This window comes from Centropristis striata, chromosome 5, assembly GCF_030273125.1.
Source record: "Centropristis striata isolate RG_2023a ecotype Rhode Island chromosome 5, C.striata_1.0, whole genome shotgun sequence".
NCBI lineage: Eukaryota > Metazoa > Chordata > Actinopteri > Perciformes > Serranidae > Centropristis > Centropristis striata.
The window spans coordinates 33,185,209-33,199,269 of record NC_081521.1 but is presented as its reverse complement, the minus strand read 5'-3'; the positions used below and the strand labels follow the sequence as shown (position 1 = coordinate 33,199,269).

Here is a 14,061-nt window from a genome sequence, read left to right as displayed (position 1 = left end):
GCTACATTTCATGAAATGTAACTGATCTGATGTGGCCTGTGGTGGGTGGGTGTGACTGCTGAGGGCGTCTGTCCTCTCTGTCCCTCCACCCTTTTGTTGCACTTCTTTAATCAGCAGCAGAAGAAAGCCATATTTTGGCCTGTCTGTCAGCGGTGTCCAGCCTCGACGCCACTACAGCCGTAGCCCACGCTTTCCCCGCTCTGATGCAACTGCCAGATAAAAACCCTGCAAATCAAGAGGAGAAGTGACATCCACTTACATTCACTTCTTCCCCACCTCCTTTTTTCCATCCCTTTTCCTTGCCCATTGTTCATTTCCTCATCTAATTCCTCTAAAGTCAGTTTTAAAGAACCCCATCTCTGATTAATTTCTCCCTCTTGATTTTTGTTTGCATTTCTTGTTTTGTTTTGTTGGATGTTTTAATTAAGCTTATTTGGTTTAGGTTTTGTTTTGAACTGTGTTTCCTTTTCTAAAAGGAAATTAACTCAAATGTCCCTGTAACATTACTTGCACATCTGCAGACTGGTTGCCCTCTGAGGAAGTGACACATATGCCAGATATAAGGTGTGGGGGTGGGTGGGGGGTTAGTGCACGATCAGTGAGGTTTTTTTTTAATGTGATTCATGTTTGAAGAAATCCAGACTGAAGCTGTCACAAGTGAGGTCAGAGGGCCGAAAAACCATTTAAGAAATGCGTCGTTCACTGTATTCTTTGGGTCAAGTCTTTGAAAATACACGTAGGCATTGCTAATTGATGCTAAATGAACCCCCCAGTAGAATAAAATATGTATAACAAGTTTAAATACACTTACACACACATACCTGGTTCACTGCTCCTAATGCAAATGTCTAATCAGCCAATGAGGTGGCAGCATCTCGGTACAAGTTCAAACTAAGCATCAGAATGTGAAGGAAAAGGTAATTTAGGTAACCTTCAATGTGCCAGACGAGCTGGTCTGCTGGTATATTCACACACATCAACTCGACAGAATGGTCCAAAAAAAATATCTAGTGTGCGGCAGTTCGTGACAAAGGAGGAAGGCTTGACTCGTCCAAGCCTATAGAAAGGCAACAGTAACTCAGACAATCATTCATTATTAATCTAGTTATGTAGAAGAGCCTCTCTGAACGCACCCCGAAGAAGCAGAAAACCACACTGGGTGCCACTGCTAAGGACCAGAAACAGGGTACAAATGACCACAGTTTAACAATCTTCTAATGGCTACTTCCAGCAGATAACACACAATGTCACATGGGTCAAATAATCTCAAACTGATTTCTTTAACTTGACAAAGCTTTCGCTGTACTCAAATGGCCTCCACAGTCACCAGATCTCAATCTAACAGAGCAGTTTTAGGATGTGGAAGATTTGCATCACGACAAATCTGCAGCGTCTGCGTGATGCTATCATGGACCGAAATCTTAGGAATGTTTCCAGCTCTTTGTTGAATCCATACCATTAAAATTATGATATGCTTTGAATTTGAGTAATCCAAAATCCCAGGAGACAGGAGGAAGAATATGGTGGTAGATAAGAACAGGTGGTAAATAGATACGGAGAGAGGAGGACCTGGAGATTTAGATAACGATGAAGTGACAGTCAAGGGCCTTGCAAGTTTGTGTTGGGTTTTTTTGTGTGTTTGCTTTGGTTACGTAGATTATCTTAATCCTTGTATTGTTATTTAAAAAAATAATTGGTGAGAATGTAAGGGCACTAATAATGATAAGAGTGTATATGGATATCCTCTACCTGAACTGAATATTATCCTAGTTCACCAATTCACTCCTAAAATAGTGAAAGAGAGCAAGTAACATCCTACATTTCTTTTAACCTTGGATTTAGTTGGAGAAACACTAGGATAGCACCTCTCTCTGCAGCAAAATATAAAGGTCGATAGCAGTGCAATCAAAGTGTCCCAGCAGTCCCATTGGGTAACACACTCTATTGGACTGGCTGTCGGGCATATCAGGGACAAGGCGGGAGACGGGCAGCTTGTAATGGGATGAGATAGGCTATCTTTATTGTCAAAACATAAGAATGAAGGGGGGAAAAAGACACAGATTAGCTTTCCTGACAGTTGGCCGTTTGAAGTTTGTGCCAAAGTGCATTAGGGGCTGTTATTCCCTCGTTTGTACGCTCGCAAATACAGAGCCACTCACAGGAAAAGGCGAGACTTGCCCGCTAATCAACTGATAATGGGTCACACTGTCCGTTTGCCCGCCATCCTGCGTGCACACTCACGGCACACTCACTTCACACAGTTGACGGGCGCAGGGCTTTCCTTCATTGGGCAGCTTTGGCGTGACAAGGAAAGCACGAAACCTGTAATATTCAATGCAATAGAGAACTCTTTAAGCATGCAGAATGTAACCCATACAATGTAAGGATCTTTTTTTTGGGTCAGGTTCACAAAACAAGGTATAGCATCATACCTGACCTTTGACCTGCTTGTCTGGGGGCAGGAAGTTCCGCCCTTCTCAGTCTATTGTCCCCTTCAGTGCAGCATCGCCTTAAACTTCAGCTCACTGGTGCTGTTTTTAAAAGGCCAAACCAAGCCTGAACAGCAACTTAAACCTGGATTTACACATTTTATATCACTGTGTGTGCTACACCTGGATTTAACACAGGACGCATGCAGTGATAGGTGTGACATGCAGCGAGTAACTGCCATCACAAAGTTACAAAACATAAGCCAAGAATCATCCAGTGTGCACCACCCTGCCTCTTCCTGCACTGATAACATGGTGAGAGACAGTGGAATGGGCGGTGTGGTGGTGGGCAGAGAGAAAGGACGCACGTGTGTGTGTGTGTGTGTGTGTGTGTGTGTGTGTTTGGGAGAGAGGAGGGAGGCGGTTAGGTGTCAGTTCCTTGACTTTCCTTCCCCCCCAACCCTTCTTATGGCCTCCATCTCAGGAAGTGGATCCTGCAGAGTGTCTATTCAGCTCCAAGAGACAAGACAAACACTTGAGATGTCAAAGCCAGCATTGTTTCAAAATCTAATTTCTGTTTTAAGATGACTGCATCCTTAAATAAGAGCTTTACAATCCCATCTACTGCATTTGTAAGATGTCCAATTTTAGTACTCCTGAGAAACAGAGCTTGCAGGTATGTGCTCCATTCGGCCACGAGCCCAGGTGCAAGCACACTGATGTCCATTTGGAAAGAACAAATAAGGGGAGGCTCACCCAGGCCGGAAAGATCTCATTTTCTGCACTGTGGCTTAGCAGGAAACCCAACCATTCACCAAGCCATGTACTCCCATCCTGAAATGGGGGAGTGAAATGCTAAGAGCAAGTATGAGGCAGGGGGAGGCAGGAGGATGGGGACATCAAAATAAAAACGAATAAGAATGACTGTGTTTCCATCTCCGACATGCAGATGTTTGCTTCCTTCCTTTCCCTTTCATGTCAGATGGAAATCTTTTCTCTTGCATGGCTTTGAAGAGAAACATCGGTGTGGGTAATTGTAGATATGAAAGTGTTTGTTGCTTTTTTTTGATTGAGTCATTCCCTGCATTTGTCATGAAGGCTGATATCTCTCATCTGTTCTGCTCCGGCCAGACATGAGCCTTCTTCCATGTTTATCATAAGGACAGGAAGATGCAGCTTCGCCTTGCCGACCCTCCCCACAACATCCTGGGATCTTCTGGAAACTTTCTTAACAAGGCTGCCTTTACATGGTCAAGTGTGGAGCTCAGTGACCTGTGCTTCATCACCACACAAAAGCAATGTTTTTGAGCGCTGTTTTACATCAGGCATGGGCATAGGTGGATTATTGAAAGAGCCTACTAAACACAGGCCCAGGGGCCCAAAGTGTCATGGGCCTTCAACCACAAATGGCCCTCAAAGAGACTCAAAATGACCACAAATAAAAATAAAAACTACTACTACTACAAGGAGACCAAACAAACTAGAAAGAGAGACAAAACAACTGAAAAGAGACACAACGTGACTTGGAACAACTCTGAAAAGGGCCAAAATAACCACATAGAGACACAAAGCAACTACAAAGACTCAAAATAACTACAAAGAGATGAACCCAAAGAGACAACTACAACAACTACAAAGAAATACAAAACAGCTGCAAAGAGGCTGAAAGAGATTTGGAACAACTGAGAAAAGGGGCAAAACAACTACAAAGAGACACAAAATAATTACAAAGAGAGACAAATAACCACAAAGAAACATCAAATGACTATAAAGAAGAACAAAAAGATTAACAGTTCAGAAAATTGGCAAAACAACCACAAAGAGTCAAACTGTTGACAAAGACACACAAAGCGACTTCAGGGACTCAAAATAACTAGTGAGATGCAAAATGACACCAAAGAGACAGAAAACAACTGCAAAGAGACTCAAAATCACTCGAAAAAGAGGCAAAACAACAACAGAGACACATTAAATTGCTATCAAGACATAAAGAGACAGAAATTAACTACAGAGACTCAAAATAGCCCCAAAGACATGAAAAAGAGATAAGAATTTCTCTGCACTCATTGGCTAAAAGAGTGTCTTAGCAGTGATTTAATCTTGATGGATCTTTAGCATGCAATCACAGCAAACCAAAATATGCACTGACAAAAGTATGCATGTAAACATCCAGAAAGTACGCAGCAGCTCTGTTGCGAGTGGGCCACAGATTCTTTGAAACAAAGTCACTGTGAAGAAACTGACCATGATGCATTGAGTCCTCGAGTGTTTCCAGGAAGCTGCAGATAGGATGGTGACACACTTTGACCTTTTAATCCGCCATTAATTTACGCTTCCGTATGTGATTACAGATGTCAGGCCCCTGAGACACAACGATGCCTTTTCTTCTTCTGCTCCCTCTTTGGAATTATCTGACACATTTTTTACGACTCTCCCAGCTATTGTTCTGAGATGGATAAAAATAATATTTTGATGTGGCCAGCGGGTGTTTCCAGTGAACAGGGTCTTGGGTGCACAGAGTTCAGGGGGGTCAGGCTGGCTCCCCAAACACAGGAAGACAACACTGTGAGTCTCAGTCGGGGGGTGTCAAGGCTGGACCCTCACCTTCAACTGTGTCTATTAATAACATCAGGTCATCACCCATCTACTCCTATGGGCGGGATGAGCCGAGAAGCAAGGGCAAAGTTAATCAAATGACACGTTTTTAACTTTATGGGCTCTAATTTGGGAGTATTTATAAATATACTTGATTTAACTTTGTGGAGAAGTTTCTCTTTAACTGCCCTTAATATTTGATGAGGTGTGTGTGGTGGGGGGTGCAGGGAGGCGGGGGTCATTGTGTTAACATAAGCAGGCTAATCATATGTCCTTTGTAAGGTTGAATTGGAGGCGTGTGCTGTCGCAGTGGGAGCGCGCAGAGGAAGGGAGGGCAATCTTGTCCGGACGCTAATAAGACCCAATGGCTGGTGCAAGGTGGCCAGGAGCTCTGAAACGCGACAGAAGACGGTGGGCGAAGGAGAAGAGAAGAAAGAAAGAAAAAAAAAAAGAGGGGGGACATTTCTGGATGCACAAAGAGGATGAGAGCGCCACGGGAGCGTCCATAGGAACTGCAGGGAGCCGTGGGTGCTTTTTGTGTGTGTCGGCAAAGGAACTGTGTGGAGAGAGAGAAGCGGTAAGTGACTAGAAAATCCACGAAAAACACCTGCGTCGAGACAGGTACCTGCGAAGGACGTACAGAGATGACTTTGGGCTCACATGAGGCTTAAAAAACTAATAATTGGCGATATATTTGGACAGAAATCTTGTTTTTTTTCACATCTGAAGCCAAATTCAGAATATTTAGATTTCAGCCAATCAGATCTTTCATTAGACTTTGGTCATGAAAACCTAAAATCAGAACAACTTTTTAGTGAGTGATTACAGTAAAAAGAAGTTCCTACATGTCCCTGCAATCAGTAAGTTTTTGTCATATCCTCATCAGCTCTGATACCACATGATCTGGAATGGACCAACTAGATCTGACCCTCATTCACATGCTGTCACACACCTGGACCTGGGGTACCACTGTGAGCCGCCGCTGACTCCTGGGACCCCCAACCCTCCCCAATGAAGCAGTCCTGGTGGGCCCGCCTGGCACAGCTCGGCCTGCTTACTGTGTGGACCTGCATATGGCTGGTCCAGGGATGCGGACCGGGCCCCGGGTACGGCATCCGGTCCAGGCCCAGGAAGCTTACAGCCATGCACTACAAGCAGTTTTTCCCCAACTTCTCAGAAAACAACCTTGGTGCCAGCGGGAGGGCAGAGGGCAAGATCACACGCAACTCTGATCGGTTCAATGAACTCGTGTGCAACTATAATCCAGACATTGTCTTCAAGGATGAGGAGAACACCAACGCAGACCGCTTCATGACCAAGGTGAGGTACCAGTTCAATCAGCTTAGATTTTAGGGATGCTGTTAAATGGAATGACACACTTGTTTCCACTTGTCCCAGTGAGACCTGGGGACAGTTGCAGATTATGAGACAAAGGGCCTCTGGGGACAGACATGCAAAAGAGCCCACCACCTCTCCTTTACATCTCTGAGCAAGACTTTATAGTATGACCTTTTTTGGTTGTTGTTTGTCTCTTTGTAATTGCTTTGGTCTTTTGGGAGTTGGCCATGGTTGTTTGGCCTTTTCTTTGTAGTTGTTTGTGTCTCTTTTTCATAATTTTGTGTCTCTTTGTAGTTGCTTTCTGTCTCTTCCATTCCTGGATTCTATTCCTTTTGTGTCCTGTGTGTTTTCCCCCCTTTTTAAAGCCATTATATGTCTTTAACCCAGTTGCCAGAATAAACGTTGCCATAGGTTTCTGAAAATTAACAGCACCATTTAATCATTGTTTTGACCCCTTTTTGCAGTTGTTTTGCATCTCTTTGAATTCATTCAATGTCTCCTTGTAGTCATTCTTCGAGTCTTTTCTTGGTTGGTATGTGTCTCTTTGAGTGACATTTAGCAGGGGAAGGCCAGGGGGGCCGTCAGTCATTACCATACAATCTATCTGTGATTGTATAGTCCGTACAATGAAATATGCAGCCGGACTAGAGACTAACCTGCAGACTGATTGGAGGATGCTCTCTTTGTCGTGTGTCTCTTGAACCTTTTCAAGCCAATCCCTCTGCTGGATGATTGATTAACTACGTTCCCATGAAGGAACAGTCTGCAGTTCACAGCTTGTACCTTGCCACCGAGCATGCCACCTTCAAATCAAATACCGCAGTCATTGTTTGCCGTACCTGCCCTTACCAGGCTCTTAAAACACAAACAAATGTTCAACACAGTATGTGTACGTTTTAACCAAACTTCCCCTCCCTTTTCTTGAGATAAGAAGATCAGGATGTAATTCAACACTACCCCTTAAGAGACTACCTTCCCCTTCAGGAACATTTCCTTTTAATCTTTAACCAAAGTCTTTGTTATTGAAAATCAAACTCTTTCTATGGCAGGTTCTCAGTTAAACTCAAATTCCTTAATGTTTACTGAAGATAGGTATCCAAGTTCAAATCTCATGCCTAGAAAAGACGGTCAGTGGCCCAGAGCATTTAAAGAGACAGTTTGGATTTTTTGAAGTGGGGTTATATGAGGTACTTATGCATAGTCAGTGTGTTACCTACTGTAGTCAATGGATTGTACGCCTACAGTTTGGAGAAGCCGGCAGGAAGAAAGGCACAGAAGTTAAACAATGTACTACTGTAGACGGGAGCAGCAGCAAAATGTATTTTAAACACCTAGAAAAGGGCCTATGAGAAAATAAATTTCAGCTTAACCTTTCTATTAGACAGCCTGTTTAAGTTTACGCAAAGCCACCAGAGTTCATTGACAAAAATAGTAATTTTACCTCACAGAACACCGGCATTGCTGGTCTACCGCAGCCTTAATCGGCGAGTTAGTTTGTATTATTGTGTGACGGTGAATCAGAATGAACCCTTTGAAACACCACAGTCTAAACGACAATCTAAACGATGAAGGCAGCGGTAGGCCAGAAAACCTTTTGCCCTGCATGAAAAAGTACTGTTTTTGTCAATGGAGTCTGGTGGTTTAGACGAGTGCATAAAACGCCTTCAGTTACCACTAACAGCAAGGTAAAGCAGATAAATGATCTTTAATATAGTGTACACTTAAACAGCTTGTGATCTTTTCTTTTTATTTGGCTAAAATAAGCAATGTTGCAGACCCCGTCCTCAGCCTCTGTGCCTGTACTCCTGCATGATAATACACAAGTACCTCATACAACCCCACTTCAAAATATCTGAACTATCCCTTTAAGCTTTTGACAGCATTCTGAATGTCACGCTGCTGAAAATGACCACAGTGTTTCTGACAGTCAGACGTCGCCCTGCATGGGAAGCTGCGGCTTTCTGTGATTGTTTCGGATATGAATCTGTGTTCCTTCCCCTCCCTGAGTGATTTTATGTGATGGAAATCTGTGGTCGTATATGTGTGCCCTGCTGATGCCCAGTTTGAGTGTGTGTACGTGTGCATGTGCCCCTCTTCTGCCCAGATGTGAAAGACACTCTTTGTGCGTCATTTGGAGACTCTTAGGGGTCGCCTATACAAAATTCCCGTCTGCTGAAGTAATGCCACCGTCGGAAAAGCGACTATTGTAGTTCTGACAATGAAACGCCTCTCTTCAATGGCATTGCGAGAAAAATGTAGCCAGTTTGTTTTCTGTCCCTCTCGCTTTCTCACTCTTGCTGTCACATTCCCAAGTCTATGCCCATACATTCTTCCCCTCTGCCCTCTCTCCTTACTCCCAACCTCGGCCCTTTAGCTACACTGCTTTCTTCTCACCCAACTTTTTCTCCCTCCATCTCTCCGGCTCACATCATCATCACTTTCTCTCCCAACCCTCTTTTTTTCCCAGATAAGATCTGGGGAAGATCTGCTTTAATTAATCAATTACAGACCACAAGAGAGGTGGAAAAAGTATTCGGATCCTTTACTTAAGTAAAAGCACTAATACAACACTGTAAAATTACTCCACTACAAGTAAAAGTCCTGCATTCAAAACTTAAGTAAAAGTACAAAAGTATCAGCATCAAAATGTACTTTAAGTATCAAAAGTAAAAGTACTCGTTATGCGTAATGGCCTCACTTTTACAAAACAGATTGTTTTATATCATATTAGAATATTATTATTATTGATGCATTTATGTAAGCAGTGATTTAATTTTTTCAAGGTTGGGCTCATTGTAAGAACTCAATATACTGTTTTGAGGTTTGATGTAATAAAAAAAAGTCTAAAGACTTTACATTGGTTATGTTTTTTATGTTAAATCTCTGAAAAGTAACTAAAGCTGTCAGTTAAATTTAGTGGAGTCAAGTCACAAGAGAAATACGCGTGTAGATGAGAGATGATAATGAGTGTATCACCTCAGCTGCTGGCGTCATCATTTTCCGAGCGATCTATTTTGTGACAATGCTGACACAGTCTGTAACATCACGGGCCACGGGGGTGTTAAAAGTCACTTTTATGATCAAAATGTCTCAGGGGTGAAAGTGAGAGAAAACTCATGCCTGGAACAATCCGTGAAACGGCAAGAGAATGGCCTTGATTATTCTGTCACCCTGTCGAAAAGGCCAAGGAATGTGCCAAACTAGCTACAGTAGCTTTGTTCTCGTCCTCTGATTGTTGGAGCAAGGTTGGGATGGCCTTTAGCGGATTAAAGGAGGAATTGTGTGGTGATGCCAGCAGACAAACAATCATAACCTGGGAGCCAGAGTAGGTGGTTAAGTGCTGGAGTCACAGTCTGTGTACTGAGGTGCTCACATTCTTCTTATGCCATCCCCCCTGTTAATAAATGATTACAAGAGTTTGGTTCAGACTTGCCTTTCACCGTATATGAAACATGCTGCCGACAGAGTGACTGAAAATATAATAACTGTCATTGAAATAGACTGTGACTGAGTGACTTTTTACATTCTTTTTATGCACAGAAAAACTCACAACTCTCACTTCTTCTGCAGCACACCTTGCATTTTAAAACACAATAGAATAAACATTAAAAAAACCCATAAAGAAACATTCACAAGTCACACATTTTTTTACTATGCATAAAGGGAGATATTAGTCACTCCAGTTTCTTATTAATAATGATCATGAGCTAATCGTTTTAAAGCCTTTGTCAGTTTTATTTTGTTATTCTTTCAATTACTATAAGTAACATATATCCTATATAGTTTAATATTTAAAGATAAAGACCTTATATGCCAGATCCCAAGCCAGTCCCGTTATTTTAATTTGAGAGTTTAAAAAATGGATAAATATACAGTATATTGGCTGATTTTTAACATAAATTCATAACATAAAATAGAATTTCACTCAGAGGGTGCAGACCTCTGCCAAGGCCATGACCAATGAAAATTTGGATTAATAGTTTTTCATAATCCTGCTGACAAACACACCAAAAATGACACTGAACAGAAAACATAACTTCCATGGCAGAGATAATAAACATGTTTGATCTGTTCTGGGTGGGAGAATTTACATCAAAGCTCTCTTGTAGATAAACTGTAATGAAGACACTGTTACTAAATCACCTCAAACATAGCTTGGCATTTTTAGGCGATTTCTTGTTACTTATCATATGTGCCAATACCAATATTTGTGTGATAATCTTATATTGGTTGATGCATCAGTTGTTACTGTTCCAAACTGAACACCTTCCCTCTGCGTCATTCTGTTCCTAGCGCTGTAAGGACTGTTTGAACAGGCTGGCTATCGCAGTGATGAACCAGTGGCCAGGGGTGCACTTACGTGTGACAGAGGCCTGGGATGAGGACGGCCACCACCCCAGCGGCTCTCTGCACTACGAAGGCCGGGCCGTAGATATAACCACTGATGACAGAGAAACTGAGAAGTACGGTCTTCTGGCTCAGCTGGCTGTGGAGGCCGGCTTTGACTGGGTCCACTACGAGTCCAAATATCACATCCACTGCTCGGTGAAAGCTGGTAAGTTGTGGGAGGGAGCTTGTGAAAAATAACATCACTTCAATGGATGGTGTCTCAGGACTTTAAAAGGGATCATTTTGAAGTGAAGTTATACAACTGTGTATTTTTTTGTGGTACTGCTGTGGAAGGGGGGCAGCAGCATTAAATCACGCAAAAAAAGCTGTTTAAGTATGGTCTATATTTAGAACATTTTTTCCACTTTACCTTACTGTCAGACACCCCTTTATAATGATGGGGAACACCACCAGATTCCTTTGACCAAACGGCTATTTTACCTTGTAGAACGCAGGAGTTGCTGGTTTGATCGGATAGTTTGTTGTGCAACATTGTGTGACTTTGTGAATCTGGATTAATCCTGAATTAACACCAAAGTCACACAAAAACACACACAAACTAACCAGACGAGGCAGCCGTAGACACTAATTCCTGTGTTCTGTGAAGTAAAATGACTGTTTTCCTCAATGGAGTCTGGTGGCTTTGAAGAAAGCATAACTGCTTCCACAGCAGTACATTGCCAGTACTCCTGCTGCCCTTGACCGCCATCTACTGCGGATAATACATTGACTGTGGATATATGTCTCATACTACACCACTGCAAAACATCCAAACTATCCCTTGAAGACAGGGGTTAGCAACCTCTTCAATTAAAAGAGCCATTTTGGCCATAAAATAGAAATAAAAATCTCTTTGCAGCAGCATCTTTGAGCATTATAAAATAAAACAATTTGCCAATTTCTCGCTGCAGATAAAGCATACTGCAGTTACTAGCTAGGTTTGGAAAAATTTAAAGGATAGAGTCAGATGTGCTTAGGCTGTGACTTAAGTTGCCTTAAGTTGACTGAAATCTCATGGAAAATGTAACAATTACTTTAGGCCTACAACAGTAAAATGGTAAATGGACCTGGACTTATATAGTGCTTTTCTAGTCGCTTTGCAACCACTCAAAAGGCTTTACACTACAGACTGCGCTCATTCACTCATTCACACACCTATTCATACTGGCTACCCTAAACGATGCCACCTGCCACCATTGGGAATTCATTCACACACCGATGAACGCAGCATCGGGAGCCATTTGGGGTTCAGTATCTTGCTCAAGTATGCTTCGACATGTAGGCTGCCATGGTCAGGGATCGAACCACGACCCTCTGATCAGTGGGTGACCACTCTACCAACTGAGCCGCCCCTAAAACTGCGACAAACAGTGACAAAAGAGAAATAAAATGTGAACAAAATGTATTTATTTTTATTAGTTTATTTATTAGATAGTATATCATTTTTTGGGAGATACTGGCGTGTAGCCAAAGAGCCACAGGTTGCCTAAAGACTTTTTGTTTAGTCATCTTGGATTTTCTGCTGATTTTCCTGCAGATCACTCTGTTGCAGTGGAGAAAGGTGGCTGTTTCCCAGGCTGGGCCCGGGTGACTGTTGCTGGAGGGCTGCAGAAGAGCCTGTCGTCCCTGGCTCCCGGGGACAGAGTCATGGCCCTGTCTGAGACAGGCCAAGTCGTGTTTAGCCAAGTCCTCTTGTTTCTACACCGGGACCAAGAAAGCAGGTCTACTTTCCTATCTCTGGAGACAGAAGAAGGCCATAGATTGGCCCTTACTCCACATCACTTGGTGTTTTTATCTTGGCGTTGCAGACTCGACCGCAGTGAGTACCAGGCTCAGTTTGCCAGCAGAGCCAAAACTGGAGACTGTGTTCTCGTCCATGCAGCAGCGGGTCAAGTACGTCCATCTCGAATCATCTCAGTGTCAGTAGAGGAGAGTGTGGGAGTGTATGCACCTTTGACAGAAGCTGGAACTGTGTTTGTTGATGGGGTGCTGGCATCCAGCTACGCTCTGCTGGAGGACCACAGGCTCGCACACTGGGCATTTGGACCTGTGCGACTCCTCTACTCTTTCAACCAGCTGCTTTGGGGGGAGACGAGAAAAGAACAGCAGAGCACAGACAGTGAAACAGCTTGCACTAAGACTCCATTTCATTGTAGCACTTTGGCCACAGAGGACAAAGCAGGTGTGTGTGTGAATAACGGCACTCTGAGGATGGACGTGAAGCAGACATCAGACGTGCACTGGTATGCTCGATTACTGTACAGCTTTGGATGCATCTTTTTAGACTCATTTCATCCTTAAAAAGTCTAAAACTTTGTTGCAATGTTCAGTGTTACAGCTTTGATACATTTACACTAACGCTCCCTGTTCTTTCCTTCAATAAATTAAAAGCACTGCTTGCCTTCTTTTTTTCCTCCCACCTGTAACTGCATTATAATCTATCCTACTGATAAACATGCTAATACTTTACTTTTTTAAAACTATATTTTGTAAGAGGGCTTGATGAGACGAATTGTCTGAAATGGTTAATGTAAAAATTATAATATGGGGTTGCTTTTGATAAACAGAATAAGTTTAAGATCAAAATGTTCCAATCTGCAATAAAAATAAACCGATTCGTCTTACTAAAACATTGCAGTGTTGATAGTTCTGATCTCAAACCTATTCTGTTTAAATAAATAATTAAAAACACAAAAGTAAGCCCATATTGATCATTAAAAAAAAGTCTATTTGTACATCATGTTAGTTCTTTTAATTATTTCAGTTATATATGTAAAAAAATATATATTATTCTAATGGGATAGGAATGAATTTTCCCACAATAGAATCTTTATTTTTGTACTTTCTGAATCATAATATATAAATGTTTCATTTTATTATAATAATTTCACGACATGTATTGTATGTCCTCACATGTTGTCATGTTGTAAAACAAATTAAAATGTAATTTTATTAAACAACAATGTACATTTTGTCTATTAACCTGATTTATCTCATCAAAACTGACGAGAAGAACCTGAGACGTGTATAAAAAGAGCGTTTCTGGGGTCGTAGTTGAGCATTATGTGTGTTACAGTGTTCAAGAGGAAATCTAGTCCACCAGGTTGACGGGTTAATGAAAAGCCCAGACATACTTAATATTCCCTGCACTGTGCCACCACCTTGACTTTATCACAGGCGTTATCACATAACTCCTTCAAGAGAGTTATCGGGTCTCTTAAAGGAGACACTTTTATAAGTATGCACAATTTAGGTCACAAGCACCATATCTACCCAGTTCATTGTTTACACAACTTTCTATTTTGTTGCT

At 42.2% G+C, this 14,061-nt stretch overlaps 1 protein-coding gene across 1 annotated transcript; it reads left to right on the top strand.

Annotated features, from left to right (window-relative positions):
* The first annotated feature begins 5,421 nt into the window (after positions 1 to 5,421).
* On the top strand, positions 5,422 to 13,733 carry dhh (desert hedgehog signaling molecule). Its single transcript, XM_059332357.1, has 4 exons — positions 5,422 to 5,601; positions 5,911 to 6,344; positions 10,656 to 10,917; positions 12,289 to 13,733. The coding sequence occupies exons 2-4, from the start codon at positions 6,036 to 6,038 to the stop codon at positions 13,050 to 13,052; spliced, it is 1,335 nt and encodes a 444-aa protein (XP_059188340.1). The 5' UTR covers positions 5,422 to 5,601; positions 5,911 to 6,035; the 3' UTR covers positions 13,053 to 13,733.
* Positions 13,734 to 14,061: the final 328 nt, after the last annotated feature.

What these genes read in the sequence shown, in the direction of transcription:
- dhh (XM_059332357.1), top strand. Translation starts at nt 6,036, where the DNA reads ATGAAGCAGTCCTGGTGGGCCCGCCTGGCACAGCTCGGCCTGCTTACT. An exon ending in CAGACCGCTTCATGACCAAG is followed by an intron (nt 6,345 to 10,655) that starts GTGAGGTACCAG and finishes TTCTGTTCCTAG; the next exon opens with CGCTGTAAGGACTGTTTGAA. An exon ending in CCACTGCTCGGTGAAAGCTG is followed by an intron (nt 10,918 to 12,288) that starts GTAAGTTGTGGG and finishes ATTTTCCTGCAG; the next exon opens with ATCACTCTGTTGCAGTGGAG.